The following is a 15893-nucleotide window of genomic DNA, read 5'->3' as shown; positions in this document are numbered from 1 at the left end:
AAAGCAGCTAAAACAAAATGGTAAAATCACCCCACAACTATACAATAAATTTTTTCCCCGTGGTAGTTTCTGTCCTAAACTCTAAGGTTTACCAAAAATACATAAACAGGGTATTCCCTTAAGACCTATTGTAGCTTGTACTAAAGCTCCCGCTGCCAATATTGGAAAATGGCTTTGTGCAGCTTTCAAACCTTTATTGTATTCTCAAAATTCCTATATTCATAACTCGGCAGATTTGATTAAAAAACTTAGCAACACAAGTATTTCAGAAAACACAATAGTTAGTAGTTTCGACATTGTTTCCATGTATACAAATATAGATGTAACTATTTCAGAGGAATTATTAAAAAACAAAACAGAAGAAAATTACCACTTGATCGAGACTTCAGCGACAGGAATTGATTGTGAAGTTTTAATGACTCTTGTTAAAATTTGTAATAAGTTTTCTATGTATTTTCAATTTCGCGATTCTTTTTATCAACAAAAAAATGGATTACCAATGGGGGCACCTTTATCCGGGCTACTAGCAAATATTTACGTCGAGAATCTTGAGAATTGGGCATTGAATTCTTATTTCCTAAAACATGTCTATTGGGGTCGTTATATGGATGACGTAATTTCACTTTGGAATTATGGGGAAGCTGAACTTCGGGGCTTCTTAGATCATCTTAACACTTATGACCGAAATTTGCAGTTCACCCTTGAAGTTGAAATTGAAAATAAACTACCGTTTTTAGATGTATTAATTATTCGTAATGCTGATGAACTGGATTTTACTATATATCGAAAGCCAACACAAAACAATAGATATCTTCACTTTAATTCAAATCACCCCCCACAAGTTAAAAGAGCAGTTGTAATTTCCCTCATTGATCGTGCCCTAAATATTTGCTCCCATTCATATATAAATGCAGAAATAAATTTTATCAGAGATATTCTTTTTGGTAATGGATACCCCATTCCTTTTGTAAATAAAATAATTAGCCGTAGAATAAAAAGACACTCTTGTAAAATCGAAGAAGATACTTCACAATGTGAGGCTATTGATAAGCCCTCAAATATTGTCTATCTTCCGTATATCCCAAAGATTACAACAAAATTAAAAAATATTTGCACAAAAAATAATCTGTACGTAGTTTTTACTAATAATTTTAAAATCATCAATTTCTTAAATTCGGGTAAAGATAAGACCCCAGTTACTCGCCAAAGAGGGGTCTATCAAATACCCTGTGATTGCGGAAAATACTATGTCGGCAGGACCCATCAGAATCTAGACAAAAGGTTACAACAGCATAAAAATGACATAGACAAGGCCTTAATTTCAAATGGTTCCAACAACTCCTTTGATTCTGCTCTAGGTTGGCATATATTTAATAATCCGTCTCACATGATACTTTTTGAAAACTCTTCACTCATTAGTAATGATTTGGGAATAAAACAGGTGGTTCGAGAATCAATTGAAATTAATCTCAAAATAAATAAAAATATTTCTTTGAACAGGGACTTGGGGGAATACTCACTAAATTCTTTATACTCAAATTTAATTAAAAATGATCTAACAAAATATTTTACTAAACCAATTTATAATAGTACTGAACCAACTACGAAAAGGCCTTTGAGACAGGCTGCTAAACAAGCAAGATTAGCTTTACTAAGAAGAATTATGTTGCAAATATTTTCTGTTGTACATATTACAATATCGAACATAAAATGAAAATTACAATGAAATAAAATCTTGAACTGATGAGATTTCAGCAATTAATATCATTTTATGTCGAATATGCAGTTCAATTTCATAAGTTTCTCCAAAACTATTCAAGATACACACAATTTTTAGTAAAACGCCAATGACACAGTAAGCTTAATACTTTTACATTTAGGGAAAGGGACAGTAGCCAACCTCTTCTTTTATTTTATTATATATTTTCTTCTTTGTAGTGATTTGTGTAAGTTTTAAGCTCGATTTACATACTTAATTTAAGTTTGAATCGTTTTAAGATTAATTTATTTATATTAGTACCTGATGTCTGTTTGGTATCATGATTGTTTATTTCATTTCTGTTCGTTTTAGGCTTGGTTTGCATTTTCAATTTACGTTTTACACGTTTTAAGATTTGTTTATTCATTTATATGGTACCTGTTGTTTGTTTGTTTGCTATGACTGTTCATTTGATTTCTGTTCGTTTTGCGTTTCATTTTTTTTAATAGGGTCTTTTTTAGTTTCAAATATTATAGAACTTTATTTCTGCTGATCTTCAGTTTCACATGGCATTTACTATTCTTTCAAAAAACTTCTTAAAAACTCCTTTAAATTAATATCTTAAAAAATGCAACTGTGTATATATTTATTTATTTATAATTTTTTCTTTAAAACAGCTCCATTGTTTTTAAATTATCATTCTCTGGGGATTTCTGGCCTGAAAAAACGATCTAGGTAGGTCAAAAGTTTAATAAAAGTCGCTTTGTGCCCTAATTTTGAAAAAAAAATCATATGAGTGACATATTTATAAAGATCTCAAAAACATAAATTACATCACCCCCTTCCCTTTCTCAGGAACGGCAGTGTCGTTTTTAGCATGTCAAATGACTCTCAACAGCTAAAGAAAAAGCCAAGGAACAAGAAATAGCAAAAATCACATTCAATTGCAAAGGAAAACGTAGCGCAACGAAATCTACTGTTAGAAGAAAAGGCAAAATTATAATGGATTGGAGAAACACGTTAGTTTAGCGTTCGTGAATCTGTGAAGGATAAACAGGAAGAATCAGAGAATAATTATTTAATTCCATTAAAATTGCCGACTTTCGACCCAAGAATGAACAAGTGTTATTTCAGCGTCTGCAAAGACGCACAGGTAGGAGAAATTCATGCCTGCATTTTTAACCACCTTGAAACACAATGAAGTTATTTTGGCATTTGCGAGGACAAACAGGAAAGAAGAGTTGAATTCATTCGAGAAGAAAAGTCATGTGTGTTACGCTAGATGTATGCATAACGAATGTAAAATTACAAAAGGCGACAAATGACTCCGAATAGCTAAAGAAAAAGACATGGACCAGGAAACAGCAAGATCTCATTGAGTTGCAGAAGACAATGTTGCACAATGAAACATACAGTTTGAAGACAAAGCAAATTAACAATAGAATGAAGTGTTGGCTTAACTTTTGTGAGTTTGTGAAGTATAAACAGGAAGAGGGAATTGAATCAGAGAATAATTGTTTAATTCCATTATAATTGCCGACTTTCGACCCAAGAATGAACAAGTGTTATTTCAGCGTCTGCAAAGACGCACAGGTAGGAGAAAAAGAATTCATGCCTGCATTTTTAACCACCTTCAAACACAATGAAGTTATTTTGGCGTTTGTGAGGACAAACAGGAAAGAAGAGTTGAATTCAGGCGAGAAGAAAAGTCATGTGTGTTAGGCTAGATGTATGTATAACGAATGCAAAATTACAAAAGGCGACAAATGACTCCGAATAGATAAAGAAAAAGACATGGACCAGGAAACAGCAAGATCTCATTGAGTTGCAGAAGAAAATGTTGCACGATGAAACCTGCAGTTTGAAGACAAAGCAAATTAACAATAGAATGAAGTGTTGGCTTAACTTTTGTGAGTCTGAGAAGGATAAACAGGAAAGAGATTTTTTTAAGCATTTGTGACACATGCAAAATCACAAAAGTAAGCAAATGTTTCTGAACTTCTAAGAAAAAAGGCATGGAACAAGAAACAGAAAAATGACATTGAATTGCAAATGAAAATGTCACTTAAAACTAAAGACTAACACGATGATTATGCTATTGCGTAAGTTTGATATTTCAAAAATTATAATGGAATAAAGAACGTATTATTTTAGCGTCTGAAAAAGGATAAAAAGAAAGGATAAACTGGATTCATGTCAGGGGGAGGAGAAGCATACCTTGCCTCAAGCTCTGTTGTCTTCGAGAGGCCTGTTGCTGCAATGACCTGTTAGTAAAGGTACCTTCGTAAGAAAAAAAAATTATAAAAGGAAATAAACAGGAAAAACGGTATATCAGTAACAGAAATGGAAAAAGTTGTCAAATGTTAACTCTAATCAAAGACAAGAAAACTAAAATATCTGATCTTACTTGAGAGAGAACTGGAGGATTTGACAGGACTTCAATTATTCTGATGTAAATACTTGTTGTGCATGCTACACAAGTAATGGTCGCAATCATATCTGATGACTCTTGCAGCAATACAGGACAAGGGCATTTTTCAACTTCCAAATCTGTTGTAGATGCACCCATACCCTGCAAAACAAAACGTATAGGCACAGCTCTCTAAATTTAGAATAGTAACAATTTTGTTAATTTTTTTTTGCAATAATAAAAAAATAACGGTTAAACAAATAATTCATAAATAATAAATCCATAACTATAACTAATTAATAAATATGATATATTTAATATATGATGGTATAATTATATAATTCATTTAATTAATAAATACTAATTAATAAATTAGTAAATTGTTCCTAAGGCAAACAAGCGGGTTCATCTTATCATTTTGCCCTCACCTGGATGGGGTTTAGGGACGGGACATTATTCAATGTGTCAAGTTTTTTTCTAGTATAACTACAAAAATAGGGTCATTTAGTACATTTTTTGTGCCAATGAACGCTGTTTTGATCAAATTATTTGCAGGTGCATTTCTTATTTATCTACTAGTTAATTATAACTCTTGATTCATTATTAATAAACTTATTATTTTTATTTTTGAATATAATCTAAAATTTAGAGAGGGTTTGGGAGCTGGAAAGTAAATTCAAGGTGATCAGACGATATGAAAAATCGAGCATCTTCAGCCGTTTTAACATATTTTCTTGAAAATTCCTCAAAATTGTCCAGTATGGTGTGAGGAGTTCAATAGCTCCCCCCTCCCCTACATTCCCTTTTTATGTCATTTTGTTTATATATTGATAGGAATATATTTATATTTAGGCAGGTTTTCAAAAAAAAAGCTGTGCATGCCATTTAGTGCATGTAGTTCTTCATTTTCATCTGTATACTCCAATTTATCCACCTTTTTGTGTTTTGAAAAAAATAGCTTTATCCATTGATTTCTAATAAAAGTATTTTATTATTATATTCAGCATTAATAACACTGATTATTGCAATTTTAGTTTAAAATTCGATTTCACATTAAATACAACCTCAATAATAATGTTAGCTAATGTAATTAATAGTTAATATTTATAATATTAGTTACTTCTTTTAGTGCTGGGCACCCCATATTTCAAACATTTGCAGCTTTTGTAAATTCTATATAAAAATTCATTGATATCTCTTGCTAGTCTGAATGGCAACGACGTTTTGATTCGCGATAGCTATAAATTTTGTAACAGAAATAAAAATATGCAACACTTCGAGAGATTCTAGAGTGTTTTTTTCTTTTTTTTTAATTCGACCACCTAATAACAAGCGTTTGAGCGTGGATACATTTTCATTTGCGTATTTAAGATTGCTATTCAGATCGTGTGGTTGAATATATTGTTTTAGGGTAAGGTTTTGCAATGAAATAGTTTTATTAGCAACTAAAGAGCTAAGATCTCGAGCTAAAGTCGATTATTTGATGCAAAATTCTTTTAAGCCCTATTTTAATACCGTACCCCTTTTCATAATTAGTGGCAAATTGTGATAGGTTACTACTGAATTTTCATTCACTACACATATCATCATTTATTTTGCTATAGTTTGATTCTTGCATTAATCTACTTTTTTTCTCTTGCCTAGGATGTTTATATACCTCTGAAGGCACCTAGCCCACCGATAAAGAGTCTCCAGTCATCGTGGCACCCTGCTCCTGCCTGCACATCCACCCAAACCATTGCAGGTATTTAATAAGACAGCGCAGATCTGATTGTGGCATAGTGTTTGAACGACCCCCCTCCCTCCTTCATCGACACTGTATATCAACACAGGAAGGTTGTCTTGGAGTTTCCCACATACCCAGTTCTCAAGAATGGCCTACATATTAGCACCAAGGTTGGCAGATGATTTCAGTAATAAGAATCTGTTGTTTTTTTTTTAACCGCATCATTTGAAAGTTGATCTGTCCAAAGTGCGTTTAGGATTATTATGAGGCATGTATTTTCAAAAGTCGATCTGAGGTTCTTAGTAATTTATTAATATCCCATGATTCATACTTTAGTCATACAAACAAACAAAAAATACATGCCTAGGGAATCATAAGGCTTGCTGAATTTTACGATGGTCGTTTCATAAAAGTCTTATGCAGCTATAAAAAAAAGAAAGAAAAAAGTTTGGGTTATAGATCTTGACGTTTCCAAGCAAAATTTTCACCCTCTCACTCTCACTCTCTCTCTCTCACTGGTGTTTTCCGCCTCATTTGTTATTAGAAATTCAGATAATACTGAGTAATTTGTTTAATCGCAAGCTCCACACACTCTTGGTTAAATTATATGAAATAAACGAGTTGAATTCTTAATTATTTTTCATGATATATAATATGACTCCCACTCCGAGAATCCTTTCCCAATTCAACCACCTATAATTTCAATTTCTTCTTGCGACCATACGTCGATCCTTACACATGAATTTAAAGCAGTGTCCCCTACAGGACCATATTACAGATTTTTTTTTAGGGGAGGGGTGGCACATAGAACCTAAAAAGTGTATCAAAAATTCGTTTGTACGCATTTTTGTAATGTTTTTGTGAGTCGGACCAGCACTCGTTGGGGAAGGGGTTCAAACCAACCTAAAAGCCACTCCCCTGGATACGACCTTTGTTTTCTATTTAATCATATTAAAAAACCTAATATTTTAATATAAGATTTTTGAGGAATGGGTAAACGCCATATAATCTGTCAAACATAATATAAGGTTTTTGAGGAATGGGTAAGTGCCATATAATCTGTCAATAATTGTAAAAAGTTTAGTGAGCTGGGCCCTCACCGGTTCTTCAGGGTAAACAATATGCCTGTCACCAAGTGAAGCCATTGCAAACTGAGGTCTTACAACCTCCAGCCAATCATCAGGCAATACTTCTGAATACATATTCCGATACTCCTGCTCACTATTGCCTAAAAACATTCCATTGGTATGTTCTTTTAAAACCAACAAAGAATTAAATTTAGCGATATCATGAATTTATTCGGCTAAATGCAATAAGGTAATGTACCTACTACCACCGTGCTATATTTTTCACTGGCACACTTATCAACGTACTGCGTATTTCCAGCACTCCCACCAGTTTCCAGTACTATTAAAGAAAGGGGCTGCGAAGGTAGCGATGGCGCAAGGTGCATAGAAGAAAGGATTGTAAAGGATAGAAAGTAACTGGTCTATTTTGAAAGTTAAAAGTGCATTTTGATTGATCAATTGATACCATTATTTTACACAAGTCACAAAACAAACAAATAAACGTTTAAACATGGATAAGTTCATTTATTAGACGTATATAAAAGTCTGGATATTTTGATGAAATGTACAGCAATCGTCATCAAAAGATATACTAAAGCATTAAAATTAAGATAATTTGTACAGAACAAAATTCTTGAAGGCGAAGCGGATTTTGCCACTTTCATTAGAAATTCAACTTACATTTAGGCAATATTATATAAGAAAATTTACGAGTCAAGACTTCGGATGAACCCTGTTATAGAACTCTAGCAGACAAATTTGCATGACTTATGGACTTGATACTGGGAGATAGTGTCGCGGTAAATATTTTCGAAAATTATGATAGGCTCTCAGTGATAACACGAGAGTGGACTAGACTTTACTAAAGGAAGAACCAGTGCCTGTTCTGACCTTGCAAGTCTTTACTGGTTGAAGATCCACTCATGTCATTGCACTCACTTCAAATCTTTTCTGGCTCGGCTATTACTGTTCCCCTCTCCCTCTCTCACTTGATATCTGCTGTTTTATTATTGATTTACTTAAGAATGGGCAAACCTGAAAAAACTGTATTTATTTGCCCTGAGTGTAGAATAAGAGTAACAACAGGAACAGTTCAAAGCGGTAAATGCTCTCAGTGTCTACACGTCAAATATGCCAATATAACAACTGGGGAACGTAAAGCCCAACCTGACTGACTTTGCCTCTCCTGTCAGGTAGCAAGTGTCCCACATATCCGCTTGTCCACAAACAGTTTTAAGTCAAAACCTGAGGTAACTGTAACCCATATTTTCGGTAAAACGAAAGCAACCAAAGTTAATCTAACCTGTGTTGGAAGCACCAGAATAACTACACCTGGAATAAGTTCTAAGGTTTCAAGTACCCCTTCATGTACTAATTGTGTCAAGCTCAATCAGGAAGTAGCCTTCTTTTGTGAGACCGTTCGTAAGAACAACGAAATTGTTCGGCGAAGTGAGAAAGATTCAAAAGCTTCAAACATTCAAGATGAACTCAACAAAATTCCGACTGAGTCTAGTACTTCCTATCAGGAACTGACCAAGCAAAACAATGAAATTTCCCGGGTTTAGTCGGATATTGAGCTTTGATAGGCTTGCATAGCTAAAATGGAGCTTGAGTTGACTTCTTTTCGCAAAAACCTGTGCTCCCTCAATATTCAAATAAAGAAGCTGATTGAAAAATCACTCAAAAGTGCGGCAACAATAAATCAACTAAATGACCAACTACATATCCACAAAATAACACAACCTTCCACCCCTGTTGAAAAAAGTCCACCACCAAGCAACTGTTATTATCCTAATCAAAATTCAAGCAGCAACTCATCACATGCAAATGACTTTGCTTTAGTGCCACGTTTACCACATATTAGCAGTCTCTGTACCTGCAAAATCTCACCACAAGACAATATCCTTGATTTAGTGCCAAGTTCAACGCATTATAGCCCACAGCCAAAATTTACTGAAGTAACTCAAAATTTGAATGCTGTGAATGCAAATCAGGTTACACAGCGACCTTGCAAATTCAATGTAGATTTGCTATGTAGATTGTTATAGATACTATGTAGATTTTTAGAGTGGTTTTTGTAAAATGAAAAAGAATTGCAAATTTTTACATGTATGCCACGATTTTAGGTCGAAAAGTTGTAGAAATAGCAACTGCTCTTTTGATCATTTAGATTTATTTAGTATTTTAACTTGTGTTGCAGTCAGAACTTGTAGTTTCGCCCACGTTTCCATACCCAGACAAGAGTTCTCCCCCGGACTAGGCTAATCCATGACAAACCTGCGAGTCCTTGCCTGATTGAACCTTTACCTTATTCCCATCCAAAAAACTTTGCAAGGTGGGGTGCAATGACTGGCCCCCTAGTCGGTTTTCTCCGATCACAAAGAACCCATTCTCCCTTCAAAACAGCAGAGCCCCCCTACCAAAGGACCGGCCTCTTTCGCGATTATCACTGACTTTCCCCTCAAATAAGCAGGATAGGTTATCTTAGATAACTTCGAAGACCACGCTACCTTTCCATGATGAAAGTAAAACAGTTCAAAATAGGGATGAAACCTTTTTGTTGACAGTGAATAGGTAAAAAATTATTTAACTGGATATTTCGAATACATATGCAGTGTTCATCATCAGCAGTAAAACTAAAAGACATGAATAAATATAAAACAAAATTTATACCTAATAAACCAATTACATATAGTTTATTGCTCTTATTTTTTTTTTTCGATGCAACAGCGGAGGCAAATCTCTTTGACCTTTTCGGTTCCGGTTCATTAGAATTATCTGACATATTACGTGGACAGAGGTCAGAGCTCTTTGGTGAATTCTTTAATTTCTAGGGACCAAGGTTTAAAGTAAATTTTCAGGGAAACAATCCAAATTAAAAAAAAAATCATTCAAGAATAATTCCATAAACAGAGATACAGGTGAATTTGGATTAAACTCAATTTATGATAATTTACTGAGGTCAAATAAAGTAAATACCACCTCACCTAAGAGCTATGAACTCTGTCCACGTAATATGTCAGATAATTCTAATCAACCGGAACCGAAAAAGTCAAATAGATTTGCCTCCGCTGTTGCATTGCAAAAAATAAGAGCAATAAACTATATGTAATTGGTTTATTAGGTATAAATTTTGTTTTATTTTTATTCATGTCTTTTAGTTTTACTGCTGATGATGAACACTGTATATATGTTCGAAATATCCAGTTAAATAATTTTATATCTATTCACTGTCAATAAAAAGGTTTCATTCCTATTTTGAACTGTTTTACTTTCGTGATAGGTTATCTGATTTTGGCAGGGATTTTCCCCCATCTAGTTCCCAGAATAATGATCCAGATAGCCCTTTGGACCCCTCCCTCACCATCACCCTAAAACTTCCTCCAGTCTTACCCTCATTTGTGACACCAAAGTCTCTCCTTTTTACTCTTCACACGATCCCCAATTATTCCCCTAGAGCAGGGCTTCTTAAACTTTTGTAATTCCCGACCCCATTAATGATTGCTAATTTCTTAACGACCCCAACGAATATAAAAGAAAAATAAATTAATATTTTTTGAGGATATATTTATTTGGTAGCAATATACATATGCATATAAAAATATGTAAATTTAGAATTCGTTTTGAAACATATAAAAATCTAAAATTGAAATTTGCACAATATGTTATAGAAATGTTTTTATTACAGTTTCAAAAACAAAAGTGGATTCTGATCGTCTTAATTCTCTCTAATATATCCAAGTCATTGAGGGTAAATATTAAATTAAAGTTTACGTTAAAAAATTAATGAGATGGATGTGCCTGTTTTTTTTTATGGCATAACAAATCAAATCTTGGTGTAATGTTTGAAACTGCTGGACGTAAGACCTCTTCAACATTTTTATCGCTGAACGATATTGGGATTTAATGTGTGTTAGAGCTGAGAAAGTAACTTCACATAATAATGTGGTATTGAATGGCAGAAATACATTTAACGTTATATCGGCGATTGTGGGAAATTCAGTTCTAGTTCCGATCCAGAATTCAGTCAAGGGCTTTTTTTCTTGAATTATAGTTTTAAGTTTGAGTCACACGAAAGCTCAGCAAATTCCTCTTGACCTTTAAGTGGCAGATGACCAATCTCACTTAAGCCAATCCAAAACGGCTATTGAATCCAAACTATTTTTTTGTAAATCAATATTTAATATAAAGTATGTGCAGAACTTTGATCTACAATAGTTTTAGTAATAAAAGTCTTACGATGAATTTTCTCAATTACAAAATTTTCGACACTGAAAAACATTTTGAACGATTTTTTTTCGATCCTACTTTTCCAAATGCTGATCTTTTTAAAAAAACTTTCAATTTTATCGTTTGAAGTAAATATATCGCAATTTTTTCCTTGAAGAGACAAGTTAAGATCGTTTAACTTTGCAAAAATATATGACAAATAACACAGCTTGGATAGCCACAACTCATTTTGAAAAAAAACAGCAAATTCACATTTTCGTTCAGTTAAAAATATTTCGATCTCGTCCTTTAATAACAATTAAATAGAAAAAAACAAGTTTTTTTTAACTGAAAGTAAGGAGCGACATTAAAAATTAAAACGAACAGACATTACTTTGTATATGAAAGGGGCTGGTCCCTCCTCAATGCCCCGCTCTTTCCGCTAAAGTGTGACACTTTCTCTCAACTCTACTTTTTAAAACAGTAAAAAACTTCAGCGTAAAGATTGGGGCGTTGAGGAGGGACCAGCCCCTTTCATATACGAATTAATTTCTGTTTTTTTTTTTAATTTTAATGTCTCTCCTTACTTTCAGTTAAATAAACTTAATTTTTTTAATTTCTGAACATTTTTGAATTAATGCATGTTTTGATTTTGGCTCTCCGCATATGAATAATTAAAACAATATTTGCATATTTATTTTTTGGCTAAATGGCTTTCTCATAGTTTTATCGAATGATTTTGGAAAAAAGGAGCGACGGAGAAGGCCTAGTCCCCCCCCCAGTTTTTTGGTTACTTAAAAAGGTAACTAGAACATTTAATTTCTTACAAACGTTTTTATTAGTAAAAAATATACGTAACTTACGAATTAGCTTAAGTAACGAACTTTTGTATTCGTATGTTTTTATTACGTATATGAGGGAGTTTATCCCCTCAGCAGTACCTCGCTCCTTACAACAAAGCTTAAGTTTTGTCCCAATTCCTTAAGAATGACCCCTGAATCACAAAGGCCTTAGAATAAATAGTTGAAATTACTGAAAATACTTTAGCGTAAAGAGTGAGGTATTGAGGAGGGGACGAATCCCCTCATATGCGTAGTAATTTTTGTTCGTTTTAATGCTGCTCCTTACTTTCTGATGAAAAAACTTTTTCATATTTTTTTTATTATTTTTCTTTAAATAATGCTACAAAATCATGCGCTCCCTTCATGGAAATTTTCTCCCCCCATGACAAATTTCTCCATGTAAAGTTCCCCCAACATATCTCTCTCTTCTCAACATCCCCCCCCCCCCAACCAAAAAAATCCGTCTGAAAACGTCTGTACTCTTCCCAATAGTCATTACTACATTAAGTTGTAGCCCCTCCCACGGGGACTGTGGGGGAGTAAGTCGTCCTCAAAGACATAGTTATAAGGTTTTTCGACTATGCTGAATAAAATGGCTATCTCAGAATTTTGATCCAATGATTTTGGAAAAATTATTAGTGCGGAGTGGGCCAAGGTGCCCTCCAATTTTTTGGTCACTTAAAAAGGGCACTACAACTTTTTTATTTCCCTTAGAATGAGCCCTCTTGCAACATTCTAGGACCACTGGGTCGATAAGATCATCCCTGGGAAAAAAACAACAAAAAACAAACAAACAAACAAATAAACACACATCCGTGAACTGCCTTCTGGCAAAAAATACAAAATTCCATATTTTTGTAGATAGGAGCTTGAAACTTCTACAGTATGGTTCTCTGATACACTGAATCTGATGGTGTGATTTTCGTTAAGATTCTATGACTTTTAGGGGGTGTTTCCCCCTATTTTCTAAAATAAGCCAAATTTTCTCAGGCTCGTAACTTTTGATGGGTAAGACTAAACTTGATGAAATATATATATTTAAAATCAGCATTAAAATTTGATTCTTTTGAAGTAACTATTGCTAACAAAGTTCTTTTTTTAGAGTTTTGGCTACTAATGACCCGGGTCGCTCCTTACTACAGTTCGTTACCACGAACTGTTTGACAAGGACCTCTTAAAACCCTCAAACAATAATTCATTTTGCTAATATACTCATCTGTGACGCTCAAATCATCAGCACAATCTAAGTCTATGCCATGTGTTCTTGTTACATTCTTGTGTTCCTTAGGACAAAGTCCATAAAAATATCCGTATATGCGAGGAGAAAACCCAGCCCTGCTTATCTGTTTATTCAATAAAAAACCAATTGAAAAATTCTTGCATAGGGCCCATGCTAATTTTCTAAGATTTCAAAGATAAGTAAAGAATGACATTCAAGAAAGTGGCAATTCAGAAAAATTGTTATCACGGAAAAAAAGTGTCCGAAATGCCTAAGAAAGGTCAGATAATTTACTTAGATTAATATGTAAGGATTTAATTAGAGACCATAGGAGATAAAGCAAAAATAACTGACAACACTATCTGACAAAATATAACAAAATGACTGAGAAGATACCTAGATACCATACTCTGGACAAAATAGATTTGATTTCAAAATTATAAGTCAAAATTGCAAACCAGTGAAGTAATGTAAAATTTCTTAACTTTACTAAATTTCTTTTGTGAACATCTGTTCAAGAAGCAATATTTTCAATTTGCCCTTGTTAAACCAAAAATAAAGTTTAAATTGCATAATCTAATATGATTTACCTACAGAGTGTGCCCCAAATATTTGAGAGCCCCAAAAGTGCCAACATACTTTTTTTACTAAGGGTCAACCATCAATAGTAATGTATAGCTTGTCGTGTTCGTTGTCATTGATTATTCATATGAACCTTTGTTTAATTACCCATGCTTTAAAAAAAAAATAGAAAAAAAGTGCGATATGACAACTACCTGATCCGGAAAACAAGGAAGAATAATTTCTTATTTTGAAGAATATTCTCTGACAATGATGTTTTAAAATGGAAAATCAATAAAATAAGCCCGCTTAACTTTCCACTGCTCAATCAATCATTCCAGTGTTTCTGTTCAAACATAGGGTTGATTGTCTGAGTAACCTATTGTCAAAGAATGTTATTTTAACCGTAAAAATTTTTGGATTAGAATGCCATAACATCATTATAAAAAGATGGATCTCGAGGCTAATAATTGAAAAAATATACATGGTAAAAGAGGTACCTCAGGTCTTGTCTTGTCAGATAAGAAACTAAAGAATTTGTTTTACTATTGTTTATGATTTAATTACATATCAGCAGAGATGCAGCTATAAAAAAAAACTATATTGCTCATCTTTGGAAAATAGAAAATGTTCTGCTAACGTTTCCTGGCTAAAAAATTTTTCGGCAAAATTTGAAGGGTGTGTTGAACATCTATCTTATACTTATACAGATTAGGCAACTAAATAAACTCCTAGAATCTATGCGATTCAGGATCTATCAAACTGTTCTCAAACTCAAGCCACCAGTCTACGGAGTTGGGAATTTCTTAAAAAAAAACAAATACTGAAAATGTAACTGCTGCATTATTTGCGACTAACTAAAAAAGTGGGCAGTCGCCAAGTTGTTATTATACTAGCAACTGAGGAAAGTAAAACAACTAAGGTCACTTCTCAAAGATAAATATTAACTATATTTCAAGATGTGTATTTACCTGTTTTAGTGTAGCACTCTCTATATGAAGTGAATTCGACTTTGATATTCGAAATTTTGCCATTTCCGCCTCAAGTAATTCCAATTTTGATTTAATCATTAACATTTTGTCTTCATTACCTTTTTCGACTCTTTCCAATTTTTTTACTAGATTAGCATTAATGCCAAATATCTTTGACATTTCGTGATTTGTTTTTTTGACTCTTTCCAATTCTTTAACTAGATTAGCATTAATATTATACATCTTTGACATTTTGTCTTCATTTCTTTTTACGACTCTTTCCAATATTTCAACTAGATTAGCATTAATACCAAGTATCTTTGACATTTCGTCATTTGCTTTTTTGACTCTTTCCAATTCTTTAACCAGAAAAGCATTAATATTATGCATCTTTGAAATTTTGTCTTCGGTTTCTTCTTTGACTCTTTCCAATCGTTTAACTAGATTAGAATTAATATTATGCATCTTTGACATTTTGTTTTCATTTGCTTTTTCAATTCTTTCCAATGTCTCTTTCATCTCGAGCCTCAGACTTCGCGCATAATTATGGTTTGCAAGCTCACCAAAGCATATTGTAATTCCACATCCACAGCTACAACTAACAAGTCTCTTAGGATTGAAGCTACATTTCAAAAGATGGGTCTCGAGTTCTTCCAGTGCTACAGTGGCAGGGCATCCGCGTATTTGGTTGTTGCAAGTCAAGGTTAGTCTATGAAAAAAATGTAAATCAAAATATGCTGTCTGTCTGTCAGTTACACTGTTTACAATAAAAAAAGGAAAAAAATAAAGAAGAAAAAGAAAACTAAAAAAAGAATAAAAAAGCAAACTAAAAAAACTAAAAAAAAGTAAAACACTAAAAAAAAAAGACTAAAAAAAATAACAAAAAAACAATGGAGTACAAGAATTCAAAAACCTTAAAAAAGAAAACAATACTTTGAAGCTTGGTAGATATCATTGTTAGAAATTGGACTTGCTGTAATAACCAAATATCTTTGAAAAAACTGCAATATGAAAAGACAGCAAATTGTCTGTGGTTAGAACACAAGAGACAATGAGAACCCACACATAGAAGCCTGCCACCTGCCGCGTTAATTTGTAAGTTACTCATATCTTTTACTAATAAACCGAAAAATCAGAGGGCAACTAGGCCTCCTCCCCCACTCCTTTTTTCTCAAAAGCATTAGATCAA

General features: G+C 33.3%; 1 protein-coding gene and 1 long non-coding RNA gene across 3 annotated transcripts in view; one reads left to right on the top strand and one right to left on the bottom strand.

Moving 5' to 3' along the window:
- The window catches only part of LOC136030145 (uncharacterized), a 39443-nt gene extending 24211 nt beyond the window's left edge, over nt 1–15232 (bottom strand). The window contains exons 1-2 of one of the 2 annotated variants that reach the window (XM_065708846.1): nt 14705–15232; nt 4107–4271 (exon numbers count right to left, since the gene is read on the bottom strand). In XM_065708846.1, coding sequence (XP_065564918.1) covers nt 4107–4271; nt 14705–15223 — 684 coding nt within the window. In that variant the 5' untranslated portion in view covers nt 15224–15232. Of the gene's footprint in view, nt 1–4106; nt 4272–6935; nt 7134–14704 lie in introns of those variants that run through there. The other variant, XM_065708847.1, reaches the window with a different exon arrangement.
- The window catches only part of LOC136030146 (uncharacterized), a 102437-nt gene extending 87078 nt beyond the window's left edge, over nt 1–15359 (top strand). Inside the window, exon 5 of the long non-coding RNA XR_010618198.1 lies at nt 15230–15359. This is a non-coding gene — a long non-coding RNA (uncharacterized LOC136030146). The remainder of the gene's footprint in view (nt 1–15229) is intronic.
- The last annotated feature ends 534 nt before the right edge of the window (nt 15360–15893 follow it).

Source organism: Artemia franciscana, chromosome 8, assembly GCF_032884065.1.
Source record: "Artemia franciscana chromosome 8, ASM3288406v1, whole genome shotgun sequence".
Taxonomy (NCBI): domain Eukaryota; kingdom Metazoa; phylum Arthropoda; class Branchiopoda; order Anostraca; family Artemiidae; genus Artemia; species Artemia franciscana.
The sequence above is the reverse complement of the archived record's forward strand: the minus strand, read 5'-3'. Positions and strand labels throughout refer to the sequence as shown.